Below are 12,301 nucleotides of genomic sequence, written 5' to 3' on the forward strand. Positions count from 1 at the left end.
CGACATTGACCGGGACAATGTTTCGACATCAAGAAGCAGCAGCGGAGGATCTTGGCAGGGCAGCTGAGTTGGATCAGCACACAGTGACTGCCGACGAACAAAACCCACTCTTCTCTGAGTTCATTTAAACTAAAACTACAAATAACTGTGTGGTTCCAAAGTCACATCCCTGAGATAAAGCCTTGTAAACGCTTCCATCTGTTCAGATAAGAGGACTCTCTTGTTTAATATAATGTCGTCCAACAGACACGATGGAGATTTTCACTTTGGTAACTGAGGTTTTGGATAAACTTGCAGTAATAAATGAGAAAAACGGACGGTCGTAGGACCAGAAGATTTATTCCACTTCCTGCATTCATCTGGACCAAAGAACATAACAGAACGTAAGAGAGGGGCCCTGAGGGTCCGGCTAACAAGTGTGTTACATTCTTATCAGGATAACGGTATTAGTGTTGTCTTTGTAACGAGGTCTTGTTTACGCTAAAACTCATCATCATCATAAACTTAATCATCATCATATAAACTGTGGTCTGATGAGGCAAAACTCTCTACCTGTGTCTCATATTTGCATTTCAATTTCATGTTGTCTTAATACGGCGCAGCTCAGAGTGACACTAAAGCCTGCGTGAGTATATACCATAAGACCTGCAGCAGCAGATGGATAATGTGTGTGTGTGTGTGTGTGTGTGTGTGTGTGTGTGTGGGGGGTGGAGGGATGGAATGGGATTGCTGGGGGGTGGATGATGGAGGGAGGGAGGGAGAGATGAGGCTGAAGATATTACTGATGGAGAGGGTTTTAATAGAAAGACTAATACTCTGTCCGGGAAAACCTGACAGGTCAATTACCAACACACGGACACACACACACACACACCCACACACTCCCACTCTGTACAGGTGTAGAGAGCCTCCATTAATCCAGCGTTCAGTGTACAGGATCCCGAGAACCAGCGGCACTGAAACTGTCCTACGCTTCAGTTTCTCAAACTGAGGCTCTGGACTCAAAACGGGCCGCCGCTCCCCAGAGGAGTTCAGTTCAGCTTCTGCTGGATTTGTCTTCATAGTTATTAGGGCTCCAGCTAATAATTATTTTACTTATAGATTCATTTACCAATTGTTTTTTTGATTAATCATCATTATTTTATCCGTAAAATGTGAAAAAAGAACATCACAGTTTCCAAAGTGATGTTTCCACAATGCACGCTTTGTCAAACCAGCAGTCAAGAAGGGCAAGGATCAAGGATATTTCCCTGAATATGAGCTTCTAACTTTCCCTCTGACTGATCATTTTACAGGTAAATACACCTGAAATCACAGCTCAGCCGTCGTCTGTAGCTCATGTGTCTGTTGACTCTGTCAGACGACGTCGTGGTTATAAAACCAGGATCTTAGCAGCAGAGCAGCAGCTTGGAAATGGCCTGGAAGTGACTGCTGGTTAACATCTGTGTTAATGGGCCACATTTCAGTTACTGTTTCATACTTCCATTCCGTTGCCTGACAACAGAAACAGAACAACATGTAAATGAGAACAGATTTATTGGGAATTCAGCTGGATTCGATTATTGTGTATGTGAGCACAGAGAACAGGAGAGAAGCAAACAGATGAAGGGCGAGTCCAGCCACATACTGGGTTTTGACCTGGTCTTGTTTATAATGTCTATTGAGCAGGGGTTGTATTTACCTCTTTTCATTTGGGGAAAAACATTTGCATACATGTATATGAAATGGAAAAGCAGCCAATCCTTGGATTTAAAAGTCTGAAATGACAAAGGTTTTCCGTTTTTGCTTGAAAACAACATTATGAAAATAGTCTAACAGTTATTGTACTACAGACAGTGTAAACCTCTGAACCTTAAATATAGATCAGTGTCAAAAAACATCATGAAACCAGTAACACTGTTAATTTTAGAATCCGTATTAGAAAGTCACAATTATGTGTTTTCCTTTGGGGTTCTCGTAATCCTTAAATGGATTTCAGGAGTTGATGGTGCTTGAAGGAGCGGCAGTGTTCCTAATGGGAGCGTAAAGTTCTTGAAGAAAGTTCTAAAGGTACCTTTGGGCTTTTAAGATCTTTGTGGAAAAAGGTTAGTGATGCCCGATGACGATGACATCTTGGAGGAGATTCCAGAAGATCTTCAGGAGGAAGCAGGGTCATTAGCTCTTGAGGTGGTTCTTGTAGTTCTTCAGGTAGATTCAGCGGCCCTGTATGTTGTTTAAGTGGTCCTGTGGGGGTTTCTAAAGGGCTTTTGCCTTTCAGGGGTCTTTGAAGGAGCTCAAGTGATCCCTTAAGTTCTTGGTATGTAAGATATTCTGGTTCTTGTGTTCCTTGAAGATGGCCTAGGGCTTATCAAAAGGGGTTTCAGGAGATCATGCGGTGGCTCCTACATTTCATGAAGTAGTTTAAAGGGTGCCTAAGGTGGTTCTAGTTTGGTTTACAAGTGGTCTTTTGGGGGTTCTGAAGGTGCTTTCTGGATTCTATATAGGAGGTTAAGGTGATGATCCCTGAAGTTCCTGGAATCTTTGTGGAGTTTCAAGTAGATCCTAAAGAGGTGCTAAGGATCCAGTTTCAGGGTTCCATGTGAGGGCCCTGGGCATCTTAAAAGGGTTTCAGGAACTCTTGAGGTGGTTTCTAGGGATCGTTAAGAGGAGGCTGAAGGGGTTCGAGTGATCCCGGGGGGAGGCCCATCTGTTAAAAACACATTACTCATCACTATTATTATCACGTATTGAACAGTCATCATCTTTACCCTCCATTTAATTAACTCGTCCATTACAAACGAGGATCTAAAGTCCTGGAGGAGCACGTGTGCATGTGTCTGATTTGATTGATTGATTGATTGGATGACTGATGACTTGAGTCAGTGCTTAAACCATTAGTCGATTAAATAAATTGGCAGAAAATTAGTTGGTGCTAATTTTGATGCTCAGTTGGTCTTCCTTTCTTCCAGTGATGCAATTTGCATCATCCAGTGTTTTATCTTTCCTACTGGACAATTATTGTAGCATGTAGAATGGCCATAAATACTACAGTACCCATGAGCCTCAGCAGATGTCACTAGGGGAAAAAAACAGTTTTGTTGCATGTTTAGAATGACCTTGCTGCAATCAGGAACAGAAAAAACTGATCCTTAAAAATTTATGCAGCAGAACTTAAATTTATGCATTTAACTTCCAACATCTGACCAACATTTCACCCTCCCGTCACCTGCGCAGCAACAGAACCCGGAGCTCTCTGATTGGAAGTTAACTTGTTTACCGGAGTTGTCTCTGTCATAACAGAGTAACTGTGGTGTGCCCCAACACTGTTTCTTTGAACCCAATCTGTCCTAATAAAGTTGTTTTTTTTCCTGTGGCATTTTGCCTTTATCTTATAGTGTAAGTAAAGATACAGAGAGGAATCTGGAATCGAACCAGGGACATTGTGGTTAAAACATATCACTGCTATGCAGATGATACTCAGCTGTACGTCTCTTCAAAACTCAAAAAGTTTCAAAATTGTCTATTTTACACAACTGCAATTGAAAAATTGGATGGCTGATAGGTTTTTTCCACAGCTCAATGCTGATGAGGACAAAAGTCCTTATCTACGACCGGTTGGCTTTGTCCCTAAGGTGAAGGAAAGCCTTTGTTCCCTCTCCTCATCTGTAAAATCCACACTCACAAATCTTGGTGAGCCTTGACTTGATTATTTACACTTTTATTTCATCCCCTCTGCACTACTGTAACTCCCTCTTCGCCTGTCTTAGAGAGTCATCCCTGGGTTATTTACAAGTGGTCCAAAGTGCTGCTGTAAAGCCTTTTTTTTTCTTTTTTCGGGTTATGCCGCTGAGTGTCTGCTCTTTGTCTGGTGAGGGTGGGAGTTACAGGCAGTTTCAGAGTACTTTAGATCAGGGTTAGAGACTGCAGGTCAAACCCTCATTTAGCATGAATGCTGGGCTTCCACAACAACTTTTGGCACATTTCACTTCTATCCGTGCATTTAGACAGCCTCGCTCAGAACCTAGGTCACTTGTAGGCCCCTGCAGGTTCAGACTACAGGCTACGTTAGAGATTTACAGGAGCCTTGTATCAGCAGTAGGTCTCTCAGGTCTGATCAGGGTTTGTTGGTGGTTTCTTGCTCCAGACTCCTGGCAAACTTAAGGAGACTGAGGATTAACTTTAGAAATGTCTCCCCTCGGACATCACATCTGTAAAAAAAAAAAAAGCTGAGGACCCACTTGTTTAATGTTGACCTTGTTTAGATTTATTTACTCTAGTCTATTCATTACTCTCATATTTTGTGTCTGCGTTTGCTTTTGTCCGTTATTGTGGAGCACTATGTAACATCTGATCCTGGATAGTGCTTTACTCACAGATGAATGCATTTTAAAAATAATTCAAAACGAGTGTCTAAGGTCTAATTATAACCTGTGAAGATCAGCGCCGTGGGATTCAAGTCCCGTAAACACCATCATCAGAAATGATAACTGGGATATTTGTGTTCCACTACTTTCTGTTTCAGAGCTTTCCCACTCTGATAAAAATAAATCAATCTGAGCGCTGGGATATTTTCAGCATGAAGGTCAGGGTCAGACCAACTGTCTTCTGTCGAAAAATATCAGCAGTCTCTTTCACTGTGCATGTCTGATTTGTTGTTTTCTGTCCAGCGTCTCTCGTTCGGTGCAGCATTTTATGCCACATTTAATAACGAAAAGGCAGCAGAAGCATTTGAATCCGAGATGAAGCTCATCCTTCTCTCTCTGACTGAGGTCGTCTTTCTGTATAATTGTTTAATGTGCAGCTGGGATGAGTGTCATGCTTTTAATGGAGAAGCTGCCCTCCCTGCTTTAATCCCTTAATGAGATGGGAGTGTAGTAACGTCGTTCTTCTGACAAGGCCAGCTAACGACATCCATTAGCTCCGTTTGATTCTCACGCAGAAGTCTGAGTCAGAGCCGGACCAACGGCCTGGACCGGACCCAGAGAGCGAGGGAGACATGTCCCTCGACTCCTCTCTCAGTTCACTCTATCGGTATATGAATATGAAGTTTTAAAGGAACTTTGTGACGGCAGCCACAAGTTTTCCTCTAACCAGGACACTCTGGTGAAAAGCAGCACTGCTGGCTGTGGAAATGGTGAACAAACTGTTCTACCGGAGAGTGGAACAAAGCGGTTTACAGTGCGTCGCGGAGCTGCTACGCGAGGCGTCTTGTTCAAAGGCACTTCAGTGTGGATGAACTGAACACCTGATGGATGACCTTTCCTGCCTCCTGCTTTACATCCGTTAAAAAATGTCTGCGTTTGTTAAAAGCCATAATATCCACGCTTTTAATGCACCACGACATTGTCAAGGAAATATAGCAAGCAGAACAAATGTTGCACCTAAAAGTTGTAGATAACAGAACAGACCACAGCACTAACCAAAGCAGTGAAATAGACTCGGTTCGGCCCTGGTCCCTAAGCTGCCAGCATGTTTCAGCAGAACTGCAAATCAGATGGCCAAACCACGTCTGAGACCTTCTCCGCCCGCATCTGACAGGTTTCGTTACTTTCCTAAACCGACAATCTGACATTCACGGCCTCCTCGCTGCGTGATTGGGGGTCCGGACTTCTCTCTCAGCTCTCTGTCTTCTTTCCTCACACAGCTGTCGCCGTCTCTTTTCGCTCTAACCAACGAGAGCAGCACTGGGACCCAGCCAGTAGGAGCTGCTCGGCACGGCTCTGAGCAAAACCGCGTGGGCGGATTTCCGTTAAATTTACTGCGAACATTCACGTTCCCCCAGAGGACAAAGCTTTTTGTTTTTGAGGAAATTTTCAGCTGAAAACACTTTGTGGATTGGAAACACACAGGAATCATGTCCTAAATAAACATCTGCCAGAATTTCTGAAGGTGACATTTTATCTGGTTTCACTCGAACTTCTCGACAAACAGCAGAAGTCCTGGGCAGGTGGATACGCTGTGGTTGAACTCTTCCTTTACATCTCTCTCTCTCTCTCTCTCTCTCAGAGCCCATGTGTTATGACTGGGGGGAGTCCAGCGAGGGCGCGGTTTCAGTCCTGGAGGGGGAGGTCGGTTGGCTCTCCTGCCCTCTTTTCTCTCATCCCTCCGTCTACAACTTCACCTCCGCCCAGAGCGCCGGACACAACCTCTTCTGGTACCACATCCCTGAGGGCCAGGACCTGGAGCAGCCCATCAGATCTAACTGGTGCTCAGTTTTCACTCCCTTAATTTACAGCGTCACTACCAGGGCTGTTAGTCGTAACATAAAGGGCCCCCGAGGGCCGTGATGAGTGGGAGGACGGGTGGATCTGTCAAAAACCAGTCTGAAGTCCAGCACACGCTACTTTGTCTTTATTATGGATCAGTGTTTGCATCAGAACAGAACAACAAAACAAAGCGAGGTTGAATTAGTTTATTTAAACTTAAAGCCACATCGCACACACAAGCGGAAACTGATCATAAATGAAACTCTCTGACTATTTCCCTACTGTTTACAAACAGCATCAAACGTATCGATCGATCAATCGATCGATCAAACTTTAGTCGTACAGCACCTTTCTCACAGGTTAGTGCATTTGAAAGGGCTTTACAGGCCACTGATAACGAGAGTGCAAATGTAAACAGTAAAATCATTTCAGACTAATGATGGAAGAAAAAGATAAAAGTAGATTTAAAAAATGAAAATGGATAAAAGACAATAAAACGGTTGAGTGAAACATTTGAAAAATAAATGATGAAATAAAACAAAATGACACATTCTAATGAAAAGCCAGGCTAAAGAGGTAGGTTTGCTTTCGAAGACCAGCGCTTTCACCTGCGCTGAGAAGTAGTTGTTGTGTAGAATCATTCAGGCTAAGTGAGAGTAAGCGAAGGGCCAAGTGCACTCTAACGATTTCCCTTCCAGGGAGGACGTACGGCGCTTTGGAGGCGAGCGGCTCGATGAGCGTCACTGAGGACATTAGATTTTGTTCTAATGTTGTTGTAATTGATTTGTGTCTGATTTACGTTCATTCAGGCTCTAATGAATGACGACGGTTCTCCTCCGCAGCTCGCGGCTCTGCAAAAGCAGAGAGAGACTGTGGCTGGAGCCGGCCGCCGCCGAGGACAGCGGACAGTACATCTGTATGCTGCGGTGAGAGGACACGGGGACACGGGGAAACTCCTGCTTCAGCTGTCGCTGTTCTCTTTCTGCTCTGTACGGGGCTTTTCTTGGTTTTTTTAGGCGTACTAGACAAACGGCTCATTCTCTCCTCGAGGTTTGGTCCATGTGTGGTAACTGGACCCGTCTGGCAGCGAGGACGTTCAGTTTCTGGATGTGTCCAGGTTTGAGTCTGTGGTTGACTGACTATAGTTTCTAAGCTCATTAGGCAGCTACAGGCAGAGATTTGTGAGGAGGGAGAATTTGCTGGTCTGTGCAGGATCCGAATGGACCTGATTCAACATAAATAAGACACGCTGCATTTTACTGACACGTGTCTACGGAGCGCCGTGTGTTAGTCCTGCTCCAGGATCAAATGTGTATGACGAGCTTCATGTGACCAGTGTAAGATCTGCAGTTTATGGCAGGGGAGCAACTAACGATCATCTTTATTATCAATCAATCTGCCAATTATTTTCTCGTTGAATTGTTTCGTCTATCGATCACCGTTTCCCAGATCCCCCAGTTACGACCTGCAACATTTCCATTTTCTTCCATTTGAGAAGCCTGAACCAGCTTTTTTTTTTTTTTTTTTGATTGATTAACCAGATGTTGCATGTCAGATTTGTGGTCGGTGCAGGAGGTTGACAGGAGTCCTGCCGTAGAAACCCACAGTTTAGCTTCTAGTGTCAGGTTTCTCATGTCGACGTCACCGACGCGGCCCTCGACAGGTGGAACCTGATCGGTCCGTGTCGTGCTTCGATGACGTTCCCACAGTCTGGACTCTGCCATTCGCGCTGTGATACAGAGCGAAGGTTTGTCTCGTCTCCTTGCTTTCCTGTGCGGTCACTCGGCGGTGGCGTTGTTTCATCCGGCGGGGGTGGCGGTGAGCACGTCTACAGTGGGGATGACTTTGTCAGACGTGTGTTACTGAAAAAGCAGAACGTACCCGAAGCCGGTTCAACTTCTTTACCGTCGTTTTCACTCTCAGAAAACTCCACCACCGTCAGAAACTTGATTGATGATGGAAGATTCATGAAACGGAACCAGGCGTACGTGTATAAATCTGACGAAAAGAACATGTCTGCATATTTCTGATTTGTTTTAATCGGGAATTTACAGAGTTTTATGCATCTGGACCAGGGAGAGCTGAACGGTCCAACACACACACACACACACACACACACACACACACACACACACACAGTTTCTGTAGACTAACCTGAGACCGTTAGTTTTACCGTCATCAGTTAGATACGTTAAACATCCACTGACCTCGAACTGGAAGCTTCCGATCGACTGAGAGGAGGAAGTCTCAAAGACATCAGTCACACACACACACACACACACACACACACTCAGTCAGTCAGCGAGCGTTTAGATGGTAGGTGGAGATAAGTCTTTGCCCAGAGGTGCACTTCTGCTCCAGCTAAAAGTTTCCAGGCATGTTGTGTGAGATTCAGCCTGATGGAGATGAGAGCCGAATGCTTAAATGTTGTGTGGTAGAAGGTTTGGACAACACACAGTGATGATCTGACTCCTCTCTGCCTACATTACCGCCAGTGCCACGGCTCAGATCTGGAGGAGGATCTGAACTCTCTGTTCACTCTGATCTAGTTTAACCTTCCTGTGTGGTCAGATGTCACATCCTGCTTCCTCTGTCTCATTATCTTTGAAGGAACAAACCCACACACACACAATTGGGACGGTGCTATTCTCACAGGTAATGACAAATGTGTGACCCCAGAAAACGAGCCTAGCCCTGAAAGAAAATGCGTCCCCGGTTTGTGGTTTCTTCTGCGCTGGTTGTTGTCCTAGATTTTCTTTCGGTCTGGTTTTCCCAGAGAGCACTGCTGTGAGAAACACCCTATCAGAGAGCTTCAGAGTCTGCTGCTGTGAAGGTTCAGTTGTTTTTACTCCTCAGTCTGTTGACGCCTCCCGTCTCTGTCCTGCAGTAACAAGTCGTCCTGCAGTAAGATCGCCATGCGTCTGAAGGTGCTGCGGCGTGACCAGGTGGTCCTCAGCGCCGACTGCCAGCCTCCGGTTGCCGTGGAAGCCACTCATATGGTTATCCCGTTGCAGGAGGGGAAGACCTTGGACTGTCCGGACCTGCAGGAAGCCACCAAGATTGCCGACAGCAAACCGACCGTCACCTGGTACCACGTGACACAAAGCAATTCGGTAACACGTCCGTCCGTCCGTCCCTCTGTCCCTCTGTCCCCGTGTCTAATAGCAACACCAAGGAATTGTTGTTCGAAGTGGGTCCCGAAACTCTGCTCCAGAATGTGTCGAACTGACGGAAACTAAATACTTGTGTTTTGGCTTGAGGCAGGCGATATACTGGCTCCGGTGCAATGAATAATGTTTCTATCGATCTTACTGTGAATTATCTTTTGAAGTAGTTCCAGTGAGTAGCTGAATTTCTGTTATTTAGAACATTTGTAATATTTGGGGAAAATCCCTTTTATCTCTGTCAAGGTCCAAGATGTGTTTAGCATCAGACGAAGACTGGAAGCAGGTAGAAAATAAAAAGCAGCTCCACGTCTGTCTGATTGGAGCGTTGGCTCTCGTTCATTGACCAGGTGTAGGAGTAGCACTGTAACAAGGAGACATTGATGAGACTGACGAGATGCAAACCTCTCTCCCTGTCTAACCTGTCCTCTGCGTCTCAGAAGTGTTACCAGTATCCGTTCTGGAACACCGAGCGGCAGCAGAAGGGAGCCAGTCTACACTTTCACGTCATGATGATATCCTATCAGGGTTTATATTTCTGCACAATCAGCTACCTGAGGAGAGGCAAAACGCTCAACTTCACCAGGAGCGTCAACATCACCGCAGTCTGTAAGACAGCCGCACTACTGCTGACAGTACTACCGCCACTACCACTGCTGTACAGACATTAAAGAAAACATCTGTGCAGGTAAACACTGCTCTGTTTTATTCTCTCAGATCCGTCCTTAGTGCCCAAAGATCCCAGCATCCTCCATCCGACTAAAGACCAGGTCTTCACTGTCAAGCGGGGTAGGTTGACAGCAGAACCACTGCAGCAACTGTCAGATTATAAAACCGCTGGACTTCAAACTGGATTAAGTTAAATGAGCCTTTTACAATCTCTGTTACTTGTTTCTTTTCAGTATTTGCCCTGAGACCCAGAATCCACCCGGTGGTTATTTAGGAATATCCACCATATGAGCACAATGTAAACTAAAACAGTGAAGGTCTAAAAACTAGACTTTGATACAGGACCGTCCGACAGTGCTTCACCTTGGTGTATATGCACGTCCCAACATAAATTAAAGTACCTCTGTTTTGGGCTTAATGTCTCCAAAATGGAGCAGCAGCTTTCCGAATATCCCAGAATACAACATGGGAAGGATCGAGTTAAACGTTGAGACTGTAGCTTGTTGCGTAAAAAGAGAAGTTGGGGATTTTCGCGTTCACTCCAGTGAAGTTAGGAGTTTTCCTTTAGCAGCATCTAGTGGACGTTGGAGGAGCCGCGGCCGACTTTCCATCGACTCCAGAAAGCTGGAGGATCTGTTTAGAGAACAGTGCCCCGCTGGTGCCGTGTGCCGTAAACTGATCCAGTACTAATTACGATCATGTCCTTTAGTTAAGGAGAGGATTTGTCTGCGCTAGAATGTTGCACGATGAACCTTTTTGAAGGTTTTATTCCAGCTGTTTAAATTAACACTCTTTTTCTTGAACGCTATGGCTTACGTCCCACCTGACTGTCTCATGCATTAAGGGGACACTGCACTGTGTGTATGAGCACCGTGACCCGCGGTAATTTGCCGTTGATTGTTGGTGCAGATTGTTGCTACTGGACACAAAATGTGTGTCCGCGTTCTCCTCTGAGGCTGCACAACCAGGGGAACGGGAGAGTTTTCCCAAAATGTCAGACCGTCCCTTTTGTCCAGCGGCTCCCAACCTGGGGGTCAGGACCGCGGGTCGCGAAATAAGTCTGAGGGGTCACAAGATGACTAACAAAGTAGGTAAGACGTAGAAAACACGTGTTTCCCAGAAAACCTTTCTCAAATCTTTGCTGGTTTCCAGCAAGTTTCCGGCCTCCGAGAACGTTGAAAGGAACCTCAGCTGTCCACATCTCACAGACACATTCAACCTCTTACAGCTGCTTTAACTCAACTTCAACTTAAAGTCGTACTTTCCTCATTACATGTGGAACAAAACGTGCCCGTGCTCTCTCCTTTCCGGGGCATTTTCCGGTCCAGTATTCTCACTCCTTTTACTAAACGGCTTTTAGGACGTAATTATCTTCAGAAAGGTTTTCATGAGATCATTGCTGATGCTTTCCACCAATTACAAAGTCAGAAGTGTAACTGTTAATTCAACCGTTCGACTCCCGTTGACTTCGACCTCTGGCGCAGTGTCTCTGTCCTGAAGCAGCGGAGGGGACGAACTCTCTCCACCCGACTGAGGACCATCAGATATTTACTGGATAAAAGCTGCGTGATAGGAGGCTCCACGAGGAGTTTACGTGAAGGTCGGTGCGCTGTCGTTCCCCGCCCAACCAAATTCCGCGTATCCGCTCATGAGCCGTCCTCACACACAGAGGCAGTAAGTTCACGAACGCGACGCGGCCAGTTGCATCTGGAAATGCACCAGGGATCGTTACATACGCGTGAGACTCCAACAGAAATTAAATTACACGTTTGTTTTTTTTTTTTTCTTGTTCCCGTACAGCCAATCAAATCATTTCCTACGAAACCATATTTGCATAAAGCTGTGAGGTCAGTGTTTGTTAAAGAGTCTGGTGGGTTGCAGCGGTGTCCTACAGCTCGGCTTCCACATGAATGAATCCCTCTGTGTAAAGTAGGCCTCTGCGCATCACCTCTCCCTTCTGATTGGCCAGTTAGCTCAGAGTGACCTCCCACCTACCAATCCGGAACAAGCGGCGTCAACGACGATAATTTCAGCACCAGGAGACCAGTGTGTCCCGGGGGGAGCTTCCAGTCCTCAGCTCCAGCTGGCACAGGTTCATCCTGTATTTTCTGTCTTTGTGTGGCTTCCAGCAGCCGCTCCACCTGCAGCTGGACCCCCCCCTGGACATAAAGCTGCTGTGGCAGTGATGGAGAGCAGCTCGCCCGTACAGAATTAGTGGAGGCTGCAGGAGCTCGTCACATAAAACAGAGCCGGCCGTTAACGGCGCGTACGGACGCACTCGTC

General features: G+C 45.8%; 1 protein-coding gene across 1 annotated transcript in view; it reads left to right on the forward strand.

The window, feature by feature from the left end:
* LOC120792029 (interleukin-1 receptor accessory protein) overlaps positions 1-12,301 on the forward strand; it is a 28,717-nt gene that overhangs the window by 5,993 nt on the left and 10,423 nt on the right. Inside the window, exons 3-7 of the mRNA XM_040131020.1 lie at positions 5,986-6,184; positions 7,028-7,111; positions 9,073-9,298; positions 9,790-9,958; positions 10,067-10,138. Of these exons, the coding sequence (XP_039986954.1) occupies positions 5,986-6,184; positions 7,028-7,111; positions 9,073-9,298; positions 9,790-9,958; positions 10,067-10,138 (750 nt within the window). The remainder of the gene's footprint in view (positions 1-5,985; positions 6,185-7,027; positions 7,112-9,072; positions 9,299-9,789; positions 9,959-10,066; positions 10,139-12,301) is intronic.

This window comes from Xiphias gladius, chromosome 7 (assembly GCF_016859285.1).
Source record: "Xiphias gladius isolate SHS-SW01 ecotype Sanya breed wild chromosome 7, ASM1685928v1, whole genome shotgun sequence".
NCBI lineage: Eukaryota > Metazoa > Chordata > Actinopteri > Istiophoriformes > Xiphiidae > Xiphias > Xiphias gladius.